The sequence below is a fragment of the Nansenia antarctica genome (genome assembly GCF_963989245.1).
Source record: "Nansenia antarctica genome assembly, chromosome: 10".
NCBI classification, from domain to species: Eukaryota; Metazoa; Chordata; class Actinopteri; order Argentiniformes; family Microstomatidae; genus Nansenia; species Nansenia antarctica.
Genome location: NC_137680.1, coordinates 33,988,727 through 34,004,652, shown reverse-complemented (window position 1 = coordinate 34,004,652; position 15,926 = coordinate 33,988,727). Strand labels below are relative to the sequence as shown.

Here is a 15,926-nt window from a genome sequence, read left to right as displayed (position 1 = left end):
CACATCTGGGGGGGTATTTTCGCAAGATTCATCGAAAAATCATGAAAATAAACCTGGATGTTACTTTAGTGACGTTGATGGAATACCCCCCTGGTTACACTGTGCCAAAGCTACAACAAGTCGACAACACTGTGAGGTTTACTTTACACAAGTATATTTCTGTTTGTCAGGTATGGAGGGTGACAGGATGGAGGTCGGGAGTCTGAAGCAACACGCCAACATGGAGGTACATGTGGAGGTCCACGTCAAATCTCACAGGTACTGTGCACCTTGTTTTATCTCTTGAAATGTTATAACACTACACATAATGCACCAGTGACCCCCTACTGGTGGTCACTGAAAACTGTGTTCTAACCAGGGCCCAGTTGTTAAAAACTTTTCACCTGGATCAGAATGATCCTGATTCTTTTTTGCTATCCAGGATCAGATATCATGCTGATTTCATTATTGTGTTAGCTGCGTTTGTGTATGTTATAACATTATTATTACAGTCACTGAAAGCTGTGTTCTAACCAGAGTGGCAGTGTTTTTTCTACAATTTGGAAACAAAATGAATCACGATCGATTGAATTGATAATCCAGTGCTTTCCTCTCTTATGGTGCTGACACTGCTCTCTTTTTTCTTTTTCTTTTTCCACTGACCTCAGTACTGCCAAGAAATCTGATGTACACCTGCATGTTATGGGTTTGTTGAACCGCCATAACATGATTTTCGGGGATTACAAATGGAAAGAGTTTGATGAAGACTTCCTTATCAAACACGTGGAATCAGTGGCCATAGTGGATACAGAGAGAATGGTAAAATAACTAACACAATGAATGACTTTTGCTGTCTAGTTTTAATGGCACTATGGAAGTAATATGTTCAGTGTTAATTTCTTTGCTTTTTTATGAATGAATAATACTGTCTTGCTTTCCGATGATTTTAAACAGTATAGTTAATTAGTCACCCAATTGTCCATCAGAAATGATCTCCCTAGGTTTGTACACAGACAGATATTTGAAGGATGTTGTTATTGTTATCCAGCCTCTTGATCTGAAGAGATGCAGTCTCTCAGTCCACATCTTCATCCTGAACGACGTCGGCCCCAGCACCCTCAACCTGGAGGAGGACGCGGAGCTGTCTGCTGCCAATCACTGGCTCTTACCAACAGGTGGGCTGCAGTAACACTCAGTCATTAGGGAGAAGGATCCTCTCCTGTAACCCCTAAAACACACCGCAAGCATTAACCTCAGCAGCGTGTGTGTGTGGCTCTCACTGCTGTGGCTCTCACTGCTGTGGCTCTCACTGCTGTGGCTCTCACTGCTGTGGCTCTCACTGCTGCAGCTTCCTCACCGGCTGCTGTGTGTCTTCTGTGGCTCTAACTGCGGAGCTGCTACTGCCAGCCCTGTCTCTGTAGATTGAGTTTTGCCTGCAACGCGGCACACAGAAAAAATATGCAACAGTCCTAATCTCTAGATGGCGTGTCGCTGTATGGCTCAGGGATGCAAACAACTCGCTTTTCAACGCTTTCCGCTTTTTTCACGTCAATTAGGGTGACTTGTGTGAATCGTGGAGAACCGAAGAGTTTTTATTTGGGGTGGGTGGGGGTGACAGACGAAACTCCTTAACTATTCCTACAGTCTGAATGGCGCGTCAGGGGTCAGGACTTGCTGTGAACCGGAAACGTCACTCTGTTGCGTGCAGTTTGATTGGACCGTCAATACTAGCTCTGTACGTTATTGTATTCCGTGTCAGAGCAGCTTCTACACCGAGTCTATATTAACTTATAGACATAATACAATTAATTAATTAGGCTACCTAGCTAACCTAGCTACGTTAGCTTAACTGGACCTTAAGTTTTTCAGCAGGTTCAGCGTTATAGCGTTAGCTAGCTGGCTAGATAAGTTAACTTAGGCTGTGTCCACCAATGAGCTGTATATTTAGCTAAACGGAACCAAGCTAAGGTAAATAGATAGCTAGTGTTAGCTAGTGCTAACATTCACCATCTCTGTAGTCAGCTCTACAATACGCAATCAAACAGTGCAAGCAACCCATGCTGTTCTTTGATAGACATATTTAATGTAAAGTTATCTATAAGAACTGTGATTGGTCCGCTTGGTAGCGTCACATTCCGACTCTCTCGTAAATGCGGAAGTCATGACAGAAATGTCATTTACTTTTTCTGTAATTACTTATTAATAAAGATATGATTTTTTTTGATAACCATCGTATTATCTTCGTTTACTGTCATCAATGCATTATAGACATTTTCTTTACAACAAGCATAACAAAAATACTTTTTTTGATCGCTATTATGCCACTATGAGTACACCGACCAACGCAGAAGTATAAACTGGGAGAGCCCTTGCGTAGGCTACGGTGTAGCCGCGCATAAATTCGACGCAGAAGTATAAATTGGGCTTAAGCGTTGTTGAAAATCAATGACACATCGCTAGTCAACTAACACAGCTTGTACTGTGAGCCTGCTAACAATGTAAAGTAGTGTTGTAGTTAACTATGTAGCAGTGGGGATTACTAATTGAATCCAATGCATTGCAATAGTTTGGCTTGACTAGCGAGTGTCATGTGATTTTCAACAATGTTGAAATTTCCGTTTTCAAATTATAAGTCTGAACATTTTGATTGGTGACTTGTTTCCCCTTTCACCAGCCGCTGTCCCACTTTTTAGTGAACCATAAGTTCCCACTGTCTGACTTAAAGAAGAACAAACTCATATAAAAAAGGACATGCTAGATTAATTGTGTATTATGCACAAAATAAATTCATTATGGAGGAAAGGGTGTGCACATCACACTGTCAGACAGAGCTCCACAGACAGAAGGTGACCACTATCATAACAACACAGTGTGAAACAGCTCCTCAGAAAGGAGACCCCACTCCCAGCAACCAAGCAGCTGAGAAGATCAGGTAAAGTGCTGCACCTAAACTGCCAGCATATCCAATGCAGAGGTGGGTTGTGTGAGTGTAGAGAAGAGTAGCAACATTGACGTAATGGTTTTGTGAGAGGAGCTTCTTCAGAGCAAACGATTGATTTAAGTCATAACCACTTTTTATAACACTCGCCCCCGCCGAACCGCCCCTCCCATCCACAACAACTTCGGGTAGTTCTCTCTTTTTTCACCATAGTTGTGTTTGCATCCCTGGCTGCTCTAACCTGTTAACATGGGCTGTATGACTGCTCTAACCTGTTAACATGGGCTGTATGACTGCTCTAACCTGTTAACATGGGCTGTATGACTGCTCTAACCTGTTAACATGGGCTGTATGGCTGCTCTAACTCGTTAACATGGGCTGTATGGCTGCTCTAAACTGTTAACACGGGCTGTATGACTTCTCTAACTCGTTAACATGGGCTGTATGGCTGCTCTAACTCGTTAACATGGGCTGTATGGCTGCTCTAACCTGTTAACATGGCTGTATGGCTGCTCTAACTCGTTAACATGGGCTGTATGGCTGCTCTAACCTGTTAACATGGGCTGTGTGGCTGCTCTAACCTGTTAACATGGGCTGTATGGCTGCTCTAACTCGTTAACATGGGCTGTATGGCTGCTCTAACCTGTTAACATGGGCTGTGTGGCTGCTCTAACCTGTTAACATGGGCTGTATGGCTGCTCTAACCTGTTAACATGGGGTGTATGGCTGCTCTAACCTGTTAACATGGGCTGTATGACTGCTCTAACCTGTTAACATGGGCTGTGTGGCTGCTCTAACCTGTTAACATGGGCTGTATGGCTGCTCTAACCTGTTAACATGGGCTGTATGGCTGCTCTAACCTGTTAACATGGGCTGTATGGCTGCTCTAACCTGTTAACATGGGCTGTATGGCTGCTCTAAACTGTTAACATGGGCTCTATGGCTGCTCTAACCTGTTAACATGGGCTGTATGGCTGCTCTAACCTGTTAACATGGGCTCTATGGCTGCTCTAACCTGTTAACATGGGCTGTATGGCTGCTCTAACCTGTTAACACGGGCTGTATGGCTGCTCTAACCTGTTAACATGGGCTGTATGGCTGCTCTAACCCGTTAACATGGGCTGTATGGCTGCTCTAACCTGTTAACATGGGCTGTATGGCTGCTCTAACCTGTTAACATGGGCTCTATGGCTGCTCTAACCCGTTAACATGGGCTGTATGGCTGCTCTAACCGGTTAACATGGGCTGTATGGCTGATCTAACCTGTTAACATGGGCTGTATGGCTGCTCTAACCTGTTAACATGGGCTGTATGGCTGCTCTAACCTGTTAACATGGGCTGTATGGCTGCTCTAACCTGTTAACATGGGCTGTATGGCTGCTCTAACCTGTTAACATGGGCTGTATGGCTGCTCTAAACTGTTAACATGGGCTCTATGGCTGCTCTAACCCGTTAACATGGGCTGTATGGCTGCTCTAACCCGTTAACATGGGCTGTATGGCTGCTCTAACCTGTTAACATGGGCTGTATGGCTGCTCTAACCCGTTAACATGGGCTGTATGGCTGCTCTAACCCGTTAACATGGGCTGTATGGCTGCTCTAACCCGTTAACATGGGCTGTATGACTGCTCTAACCTGTTAACATGGGCTGTATGACTGCTCTAACCTGTTAACATGGGCTGTATGGCTGCTCTAACCTGTTAACATGGGCTGTATGACTGCTCTAACCTGTTAACATGGGCTGTATGGCTGCTCTAACCTGTTAACATGGGCTGTATGGCTGCTCTAACCCGTTAACATGGGCTGTATGGCTGCTCTAACCCGTAAACATGGGCTGTATGGCTGCTCTAACCCGTTAACATGGGGTGTATGGCTGCTCTAACCTGTTAACATGGGCTGTATGACTGCTCTAACCTGTTAACATGGGCTGTATGGCTGCTCTAACCTGTTAACATGGGCTGTATGGCTGCTCTAACCCGTTAACATGGGCTGTATGGCTGCTCTAACCTGTTAACATGGGCTGTATGGCTGCTCTAACCCGTTAACATGGGCTGTATGGCTGCTCTAACCTGTTAACATGGGCTGTATGGCTGCTCTAACCTGTTAACATGGGCTGTATGGCTGCTCTAACCTGTTAACATGGGCTGTATGGCTGCTCTAACCCGTTAACATGGGCTGTATGGCTGCTCTAACTCGTTAACATGGGCTGTATGGCTGCTCTAACCTGTTAACATGGGCTGTATGGCTGCTCTAACCTGTTAACATGGGGTGTATGGCTGCTCTAACCTGTTAACATGGGCTGTATGGCTGCTCTAACCTGTTAACATGGGCTGTATGGCTGCTCTAACCTGTTAACATGGGCTGTATGGCTGCTCTAACCTGTTAACATGGGCTGTATGGCTGCTCTAACCTGTTAACATGGGCTGTATGGCTGCTCTAACCCGTTAACATGGGCTGTATGGCTGCTCTAACCTGTTAACATGGGCTGTATGGCTGCTCTAACCTGTTAACATGGGCTGTATGGCTGCTCTAACCTGTTAACATGGGCTGTATGGCTGCTCTAACCCGTTAACATGGGCGCCGAAATGAAACTTACACATGCTGCTGCGGTTGGCGCTCGCGGCTTGTTTTAGGGTCTACTCTCTGTTTTAGGGTCTACTCTGTGTTTTAGGGTCTACTCTGTGTTTTAGGGGCTACTCTGTGTTTTAGGGGCTACTCTGTGTTTTAGGGGCTACTCTCTGTGTTTTAGGGTCTACTCTGTGTTTTAGGGGCTACTCTGTGTTTTAGGGGCTACTCTGTGTTTTAGGGGCTACTCTGTGTTTTAGGGGCTACTCTGTGTGTTTTAGGGGCTACTCTCTGTTTTAGGGGCTACTCTCTGTGTTTCCTCTAGAACTGGTTGGGCTACAGCATGCCACATTGGCCCTTTCCTTTGTCTGATTTAGTTTTTGCAGTTTGAATTAAATTTAGTTTGTGATCATTATATTCACCTGGGTTTCTGTAGTGTACACTGGTATGATCATACTTCTTGATATGTCAGTCATGTGCGTGGTCTTGTGCGTGCTAATTAACCTGTGTTTGTTTTTCAGCTGAATTTCATGGCATTTGGGAGAGTCTGGTGTATGATAGTGGGGTCAAATCACAAGTAAGAAATATACTTATATAAATATACTTAATAGTAAGATACGTACTCATACTTATAGGTAGAATTTCATTGTCATACAGTACAATCCCCCATATCCCAGTCCAGATGACAATAAACTTTGCTGCATTAACACATTGGTGTTAATAAATGCCAGTGAAATTATTTATACTCCAGCCTAAACTTGAAATTGTGGTTTTCTCCCTTTCCCTAGCTGTTGGATTATGTCTCAACAACCATTTTTTTCTCAGACAAAAATGTTGACAGCAACCTGATATCTTGGAACCGCGTTGTGCTGCTTCATGGTAATGAAAACAAAACAGGACCGTAGGAATCTGATACGCACGTCAAACCTTGATGAATGGATGTGTCAGACATGATATGTGATAGCTCTAGAAAGCAATATAGTTTGACACCGTTCAGAGATGATGCATCTAATCCATATTTGTGCCCACTATTTGCTGCCACATGAAGGACCCCCGGGCACAGGAAAGACGTCTTTGTGTAAAGCTCTGGCCCAGAAACTGTCAATCAGGCTATCAAACAGGTACGAGAGAGACTATACTCAGAGGAAATGGTTTTGGCGGTGTGAGGTTGTAGAGCCTTACAAGGTAATGGTGTCTCTCTCTTCTGCTTGGTTCTATTGTGTTTTCTCCTGCAGGTACTCTTATGGGCAGTTTGTTGAGATTAACAGCCACAGCTTGTTCTCCAAGTGGTTCTCAGAGGTACGGCTGGCTCTCTGCTTGTCTTCACTTTTGTTTTTTTGTTGTCTTCATTATTTCTATTTGAGGTCCCCGCCCCCCCCCCCCCCCCCCATTTGACTTGAAACACTCTTTGTTACAGAGCGGTAAACTCGTCACAAAGATGTTCCAGAAAATCCAACAGCTAATAGATGACAAGGAAGCGCTTGTGTTTGTTTTGATCGATGAGGTATATACTTTATTTTATACCATCTGAATGAATGAATGAATGAATGAATGAATGAATGGTCTTTATTGTCATTGCTATAGTACAGGTACCAAACAACGAAATTTGGGAGGGGTGGCTCCCCTGGTGCTAGGAAAGAGAAAAAAAACAACAACAAAAAAAAACAAGAAGGGAAAGGAGCTAGTTTACATAAATAAAGGCTATGTACACTATCCACTATACTATACTGTACAGATAAAACGACTAGGGTTGTCATATTGCACATAGTGTTATTGCACATTCATTTAAAGTGTCGCAGTTTGCAGGCTTGAAATGTACACATTTGTGCCTCAGCACTACACCTGATTTTTTCAATCCAGCAGCTGCCATCAATCCGTCCAGACTGTCCAGGGCCCAGAACCTAGGTCTTTGCTGTGTTCAGAGCCTGGATGGCCCTGGGGTAGAAGCTGAGCTTCAGTCTGTTTGTCCTTGCGGCCATGGTCCTGTACCGCCTTTTCGAGGGCAGCCGGGCAAAGTGTTCGTACCCAGGGTGGGTTGGGTCTCTGGAGATCTTGGAGGCCTTCCTGAGGCAGCGTGTGCTGTACAGCTCTTCCAGAGAGGGGAGGGGGGCGCCGGTGATCTTCTGGGCTGTTCTCACGACTCTCTGTAGCGCATTTCTCTCTGCGGTTGTGCAGCTGGAGAACCAGTTGCAGATGCAGTAGGTGAGGATGCTCTCCACTGCGCCGCGGTAGAAGGCCACCATTATATCTGTTCTTTGATGTGTTTGTCTATTGAGCTGGAAGGTTTTGGAAGGTTGCGTTGATGTGTGTGGCCAGGTGGGCTGGGGCGGCTGTGGCTCAGGAGGTAGGGCATCCAGTGATCACAAGTTCGGCAGATTGGCGGTTTGAACCCCGGCTGGCCACGTGTCAAGGTGTCTTTGGGCAAGACACTGAACCCCAAATTGTTCCCAATGAGCGGGCCGGCACCTTGCATGGTAGCTTGCCGCCATTGGTGTGTGAATGTGTGTGTGTATGGGTGAATGAGAAGCCATTGTAAAGCGCTTTGGAATAAGGCGCTATATAAGTCAATGTATATAGGTCAGTGTATATAAGTCAGTCTATATAAGTAATTTATTTAAGTCATTGTATATAAGTCAGCGTATATAAGTCAGTCTTAGTCCGTTTATATAAGTCAGTCTATATAAGTCAGTCTTAGTCCGTGTATATAAGTCAGTGTATATAGGACAGTCTATATGAGTCAGTCTATATAAGTCAGTCTATATAAGTCAGTCTATATAAGTCAGTCTATATAAGTCAGTCGTTATAAGTCATCTATATAAGTCATCTATATAAGTCAGTCTATATAAGTCAGTGTATATAAGTCAGTCTATATAAGTCATCTATATAAGTCGTCTATATTAGTCAGTCTATATACGTCAGTCTATATAAGTCATCTATATTAGTCAGTCTATATAAGTCAGTCTGTATAAGTCAGTCTATATAAGTCATCTATATAAGTCAGTCTATATTAGTCAGTCTATATAAGTCAGTCTGTATAAGTCAGTCTATATAAGTCAGTCTATATTAGTCAGTCTATAAGTCAGTGTATATAAGTCAGTCTATATAAGTCATCTATATAAGTCAGTCTATATAAGTCATCTATATAAGTCAGTCTATATTAGTCAGTCTATATAAGTCAGTCTGTATAAGTCAGTCTATATAAGTCATCTATATAAGTCAGTCTATATTAGTCAGTCTATATAAGTCAGTCTGTATAAGTCAGTCTATATACGTCAGTCTATATTAGTCAGTCTATAAGTCAGTGTATATAAGTCAGTCTATATAAGTCAGTCTATATAAGTCAGTCTATATAAGTCATCTATATAAGTCAGTCTATATAAGTCATCTATATTAGTCAGTCTATAAGTCAGTCTATATAAGTCAGTCTATATAAGTCAGTCTATATAAGTCATCTATATAAGTCAGTCTATATAAGTCATCTATATAAGTCAGTCTATATAAGTCAGTCTATATAAGTCATCTATATAAGTCAGTCTATATAAGTCAGTCTATATAAGTCATCTATATAAGTCATCTATATTAGTCAGTCTGTATAAGTCAGTCTAAAGTCAGTCTATATTAGTCAGTCTATAAGTCATCTATATTAGTCAGTCTGTATAAGTCAGTCTATATAAGTCAGTCTATATAAGTCAGTCTATATTAGTCAGTCTATAAGTCAGTCTATATAAGTCAGTCTATATAAGTCAGTCTATATAAGTCATCTATATAAGTCAGTCTATATAAGTCAGTCTATATAAGTCATCTATATTAGTCATCTATATTAGTCAGTCTATATAAGTCAGTGTGTATAAGTCAGTGTGTATAAGTCAGTGTTTATGTTACGGTACATGTGGGAAAACTAGGGTTAGGGTTAGGTGCTAGGGTGCTACGGTTAGGGTTGGGGTTAGGGGTAGCTTTACGGTTAGGGTTAGGGTTAGACATGCCAGCATGTACCAAGTCGACGTAGCACCTAACCCTAGTTTTCCCACATGTACCGTATTCCCACATGTACCGTAACATATACTGTATATGTCAGTGTAAATAAGTCAGTCTCTATAAGTCAGTCTATATAAGTCAATGTATACAAGTCAGTCTATATAAGTCAGTCTATATAAGTCAGTCTACATAAGTCAGTCTATATAAGTCATTTATATAAGTCAGTCTATATAAGTCATCTATATAAGTCAGTGTATATAAGTCATCTATATACGTCATCTATATACGTCATCTATATAAGTCGTCTATATAAGTCAGTCTATATAAGTCAGTCTATATAAGTCAGTCTATATAAGTAATCTATATAAGTCAGTGTATATAAGTCATCTATATAAGTCAGTCTATATAAGTCATCTAGTCATCTATATAAGTCAGTGTATATAAGTCAGTCTATGTACCATTCAGGTGGAGAGTCTGACAGCAGCGAGGAATGCCTCCCAGGCCGGGACCGAGCCCTCTGATGCCATCCGAGTGGTCAACTCTGTACTCACACAACTGGACCAGATCAAACGGTCAGCCAAGCCTTTAACAGAGACTATGACTGTGTTTCACATCACAAATTAGCCTTGAGGCCATTCGTAAAAATCACTCAATCGACTTTGTATCATATCATCTCACGACAAAGAAAAAAATCCTGTCCTCAAGTTGGATCGTTTTTTGGTTTTGTCCGTTTTAGGCATCCGAACGTGGTGATCCTCACCACGTCCAACGTGACGGAGAAGATCGACCTGGCGTTTATAGACCGAGCTGACATTAAGCAGTATATCGGCCCTCCCTCTGAGGAGGGCATCTTCAACATCTACCTCTCCTGCCTGCAGGAGCTCATGAAGGTGAGTAACCCTAACCCTGTTAAGCCTGGTACACACAGAAAGATTCTCTAAATCTTAACAGAATTTTTTATCTGAGAGAGACCCCACACATGAAGATAAAAAATCATGGATTGAACAGTTTTGATCGTATTGTGTGTGGTGTGCTCCGATATTCCCAATACAGCACACCACATACATAAAGATCTGTCCTACGACAGTCTGGAGTCTCGTCCCCAAGCCAGAAATCTGACTGACCTGTAGAGGCAGCCATGTGCGACAAGGCAAATAAAGTGCTGCAGAACGAAAAGAAGAAGACGCGTCAGTCAGCTTGCTTCTTGATTGACTACATTCCATTCCACGTCACAATCGGACTCGCGAGTTGTCAGTTCCGCCCACACACAAGAGGACTTTTGATCGTAAATATTGAACACATTTAATATTTACGATCGTCGGCCCCGACCATTTTCCGAGCAGATTGTCGGGAGAAATTTACTCCTAATACACCTCACACCACAGGATAATCTTGTAGGGTAATCTTTAGAGCCATCCGATAATCGGGCGTTTGCTGTCCTTGGTCGGAAGGGGAGAAATCGGGCCAAAATCGGCCATATTATCTTTATGTGTGTACCAGATTATCTTTATGTGTGTACCAAATTATCTTTATGTGTGTACCAGATTATCTTTATGTGTGTACCAGATGATCTTTATGTGTGTACCAGATTATCTTTATGTGTGTACCAGATTATCTTTGTGTGTACCAGATTATCTTTATGTGTGTACCAGATTATCTTTATGTGTGTACCGGGCTTTATCTGAATGTGATGCTTTGCTCGCTTGCTTCTGATGACAAGGATTTCTCTGATTCTCCAGTGCCACATCATCTACCCCCGGCAGCAGCTTCTCACCATGTTCGAGCTGGAGACCATGGGGTTCGTGAAGAGCAACGTGACAGAGCTCAGTCTGGTCCTCAGGGGGATCGCCATGTGAGTGCTGGCCTCTGACCCTCTCGTCAGACCCTCGAAACCCCCTCTCATCCTGTGGAATATCAACCCAGTATAATGGAACACTGCTTTGTGTTGTCTTTGTATTGTTGACTTGTCTAGAAAGAGCAAAGGCCTTAGTGGAAGAGCCCTGAGGAAGCTGCCCTTTCTGGCCCACGCACTGGTGGTCAAGGTACATTTTCCTACATTTTCATGGAAGAATTCAGAAAGACACAGGAAGACCGTTTTTCTTTTCTTCTTAACGATGAATCTTTTTCTGTGTGTAGACCCCAGTAGTGAGTCTGGAGAGGTTCCTAGAAGCCATGGACCAAGCGGTGGACAAACAGATGGAGGAGAATGCTAAACTGGTGAACTGTGTGTGATCCACTGTTCCTCTGGCCCAGCCCTGCCCTGCCCAGCAGTTGAATGAAACGGTTGTAGAGCCTTAACCCTGCTGTATCTGCAGGCATTCCATGTAGATTTAGTGGTGGTTTAGTAATATAATATACAATATATTATTTTGCTGACCATTCAAAGCTGGCTACACCAATGTGCTTTGAAAATAGTCCTCACAGGCTGTGAAAAATTAAAACCATTTGTGACACGGTCTGGTCAATTGGGTCGCAAGTTGGCACCCGATTTAATGTTCAGTCTTTTATTTAGAAAAATGTAAATCCATTTCAGCGTTGTTGAAAATCAATCACACACTCGCTAGTCAACTAACACAGCTTGTTTTGTGAGCCTGCTAACAATGTAAAGTGGTGTTCTAGCTAACTAGGTAGCAGTGGGGATTACACACCCAATCCATTGCATGCAGTATTTTTAGCTTGACTTGCGAGTTTGTGTTTTGATTCTCAACAACGTTGAAATGTATTTCTGTGTTTCAAAATAAAAGTATGTACATTTTGATTGGTTGCCGACTTCACCAGAGCGGGTCACATTTAAGCATTTGACAATGTTCGGGCCTTTTAGCCCTCATCCAGGCTATGTACTGGAAGGGCCTCCTTAAACTGGTGTTAATACTCCCTAACATCAAATTAACACCTTGAACTGGTGTTAATACTCCCTAACATCATAATTAACACCACATACATTCTCACAACACTGAGTAGCAATACTATTAGGCTTGAGATGCAGTCATATTTTGATGACTAAGGCTTTAATTTTATAACCTATATACTGTATGTTTACACCACATCCTCAAGTTTACTCCTTATTTTCATAACTATCTAATGCTTTACACCAATATCTCAATGCCAGGGAAGCTGGTTCATGGTAAGTTTCTGTTGCCATGGATCTACCACTTTTAAAAACAAGTTTAGCTCTTATTGGTTTCTGTGTTAGTGTTGAACATTCATGTGTTTGACCGTGTTTGATGTATTATAAGAAATTGAGAGAGAACTTATTTCTAGTGATGTAAATGTATCCAAATGCAATGTTCTGAATTGCCCAAATAGGAGAAGAGAAATGGAAATGTACAATTCTGATTTGATTGACAAATGTATGGTTGACTGTTTCTATGTTTTGTTTTGTTTTTCTCTGAGATTTGCCATGTACTGTATCACCAGACCCAACACATTTACTTTCAAACTTAAGATTTGCATGTATTTTTTAATATCTGTAAATAAAACATTGGATTAAAATGTCTTGGACTACTTCGGATATCTGTGAAATGCACTGGGTTAATTTAAGGTAAAGGTCATATTTTCATATAGTTTTGGTCAATGACCAATAGGTGGAGCAAGGATGCCTGTGTACAGCCAGTAGTTTTCCCTCATTCAGATCCAGACTCTAATGAACCCAGATAGGTATCACGTCCACTGTACCGTATGTATCATTATCATTTATTTATTAATAGTCATCATCTTTTGCTTTTTTTTGCAGTCTTTGTTCTGTTTTCAGCAGCAATACCAAAAAAATGAACGAATATGCCAAAAATACCTTACGAAATACCTCCTTTTACTACACTCATTGAAACATTTTTTTGATGAATGAATACAAATGCAGTCCTGATAAGTTGAGATCTCTGATAGTCATGTAGTGTGAGTCCCATGGCTAGACCAGTCTGTCCATTTTCCATACTGTATGTGCATGTTTTGCATTCTGCGAATTCTGTCCTGGTTTGCATGTCAGCTGCAGGGCGTAGACAATGAGGGCTTTGTTTGTTATTGGCCAACAGCCTTTGACTCCACTTCAAAGGTTTGATCCGCTAAGCTGTTCCAAAAATGTTACAGGAAAGTAAAAGTTGTTGAGTCATTTTTTTCAATACCATTTCATTTCTCAACCACATAATCATATCCATGAAATAGAGGTTTTTTAGATGTTGAAAGCTCTGTGTCAGAACTTTCACGAGTGACCGTACTTTCAAGTTTCGCATGAGGAGGGAGAAAAGTCATTGAGCAGATATTAACTGAAGACTTCTTAAAGGGAGACCTGCTACCGCTGTCCATGTAGAGAACAAGCACTCACCTAGATGTACTATTTTGTTGAACCGCTGGATGAATGGTTGTAGGATCTCCGTACGCACCTCACTGTACGCTAACGTCACACCCAGGCTGTTTCATAGAGGTGTCATTGAAGGAAACTCCCTGTATGCACACATCATACACCAGTACCTCATACACACCCCTGTATGCACATCATACACACATCATACACCAGTACCTCATACACACCCCTGTATGCACACATCATACACACATCATACACCAGTACCTCATACACACCCCTGTATGCACACATCATACACACATCATACACCAGTACCTCATACACATCATACACATCATACACATCATACACCAGTACCTCATACACATCATACACATCATACACACATCATACACATCCCTGTATACACACATCATACACACATCATACGCATCCCTGTATACACACATCATACACACATCACACACACACATCATACACACATCATACACCAGTACCTCATACACATCCTACATTCTGACATGCCTGTCCTCAAATGTGAAAAGTTGACCAGTTGGGAGGGACATTCAATTCACAGACACAGTAAAACAGGACATACTTTCACATGGCAATTAATCATGTACCGAGTCAACGTTACTGTCACTTTTGAGCACTTTTAGACACCAAACAGCAGATTTAGGTCAACTATGTCAACTATGACTCTATTGAACATCCCACATTGGCATACAGTAGGGTATCAATTGATATAAGGCTGTCGTCAACTCAAAGCTCTCATTCATAATTACATGTTCCCTCATGCATTAGTATTAAAATGCACTAGCAACAACCCTTTATGACTCCACGATAGTGATAATTACATTTATAAGCGTTTGTCAACGCACTCCGTCATGGAAGATTAATCATTCAGAGAGGATAAACACCTGCAGGAGAAACCACCAGTGTGTTGGTTCTCCTTTCCTCTCATTTGATTAACGATTAAAAAGTCATAAGAGGTAGAGAGCAGGAGGGGGCGCGGAGCAAAAACGGGCATGATAAATAAACCCATAATTGCGCTGTCTGGATGTCTGGAGGCTCTTTTCTCTTGACTGTAGTGTGTCCAAAAATCAGGCAGCTGTTTAAATGCAATCAAGAGAGAGAGAGGAAAAAAATTCAAAAGCCTTATTGTTGCAGGGTTTTATCACTGTTCTAACCGGTTAGAAACTGCCAGAAAAACTCCAAAGAAAACAAACAGTGTGATGTTTATCCTCCCAACCGTTGTTCAAGGTACATGGCTGAAAGCAACGGAATATCAGCGCAAGTGCCAATAGTAATTCACTAAGGGAGGGATAGATTTGTGGATGTGTTGAATGGAAACTGGACAGTTGACATTTGAGGTCTGTTAGGATTTATTTTTCTAACAAATGTCATTGACAATGCCAGATGATTACACAATTGCTTTACACTTGTGACTCATTGAGCAATTTCTTTCTACCACAGCGTATATATTCAATTGACATGTTTTTCTTGTTTACACTAGCATGGCGTTTGCCTTTAAGATCAAATGGAACCTCTATATCTATATATGTCTTAGATTTCATTCCGACTTTAAAAGTCCAGATAAAATTGTCTGTCTGGCTGACCAAACCTTCAATAATGAACCACATCCTCTGTAAGAATTATTAATAGGGATGTGTAATGTGTGTAAACTGTGTCAAAGCAGCTGTTTCATCCCCTCTCCTTTTCATCTACATGACAGGCTTTGATAATACTCTTGGATTCTCATCTCGGTGAAACATACTGATTTGAGAAGACAACTGACCCTACCTCTGTCGCCATAGTTAGAAATGCCTATCAGGGATTTGGTATAAACAGTTGTTGTTGTTGTTGTTCCAGCTGTAGGAGTACCATGGTTTCATGCTCCATATGTTTGTCATCTATTTAAACAGCTTGTTAGATGTGAACTATGAGTGGAGAGAGAGGAGAGATGGAGAATAGAGGAAAGAGATACCTTCTGAAAAGACAGGCAGCTTGAGAGCCAGGCTGAATAGAGGATTGGTGATAATTAGACGCAGCAACTAGGATCAAAGAGAGCTGCCATCAATGAGCTATGCAAATGTCTTCTCATCCTGTCAACCCGGGAGAGAGCCTCCCTGTGTCAGGCAGTGTGTGTGTGTGTGTGTGTGTGTGTGT

At 42.0% G+C, this 15,926-nt stretch overlaps 1 protein-coding gene across 1 annotated transcript; it reads left to right on the top strand.

The window, feature by feature from the left end:
* Positions 1-172: 172 nt before the first annotated feature.
* trip13 (thyroid hormone receptor interactor 13) lies at positions 173-11,689 on the top strand (the record flags this gene model as incomplete). The annotated part of the gene is made up of 13 exons (XM_080540645.1): positions 173-258; positions 648-798; positions 1,028-1,154; positions 6,004-6,059; positions 6,271-6,361; positions 6,531-6,603; positions 6,718-6,781; positions 6,900-6,986; positions 9,923-10,029; positions 10,194-10,347; positions 11,197-11,309; positions 11,430-11,499; positions 11,594-11,689. The coding sequence occupies 13 exons, from the start codon at positions 173-175 to the stop codon at positions 11,687-11,689; spliced, it is 1,275 nt and encodes a 424-aa protein (XP_080396771.1).
* Between the last annotated feature and the right edge of the window lie 4,237 nt (positions 11,690-15,926).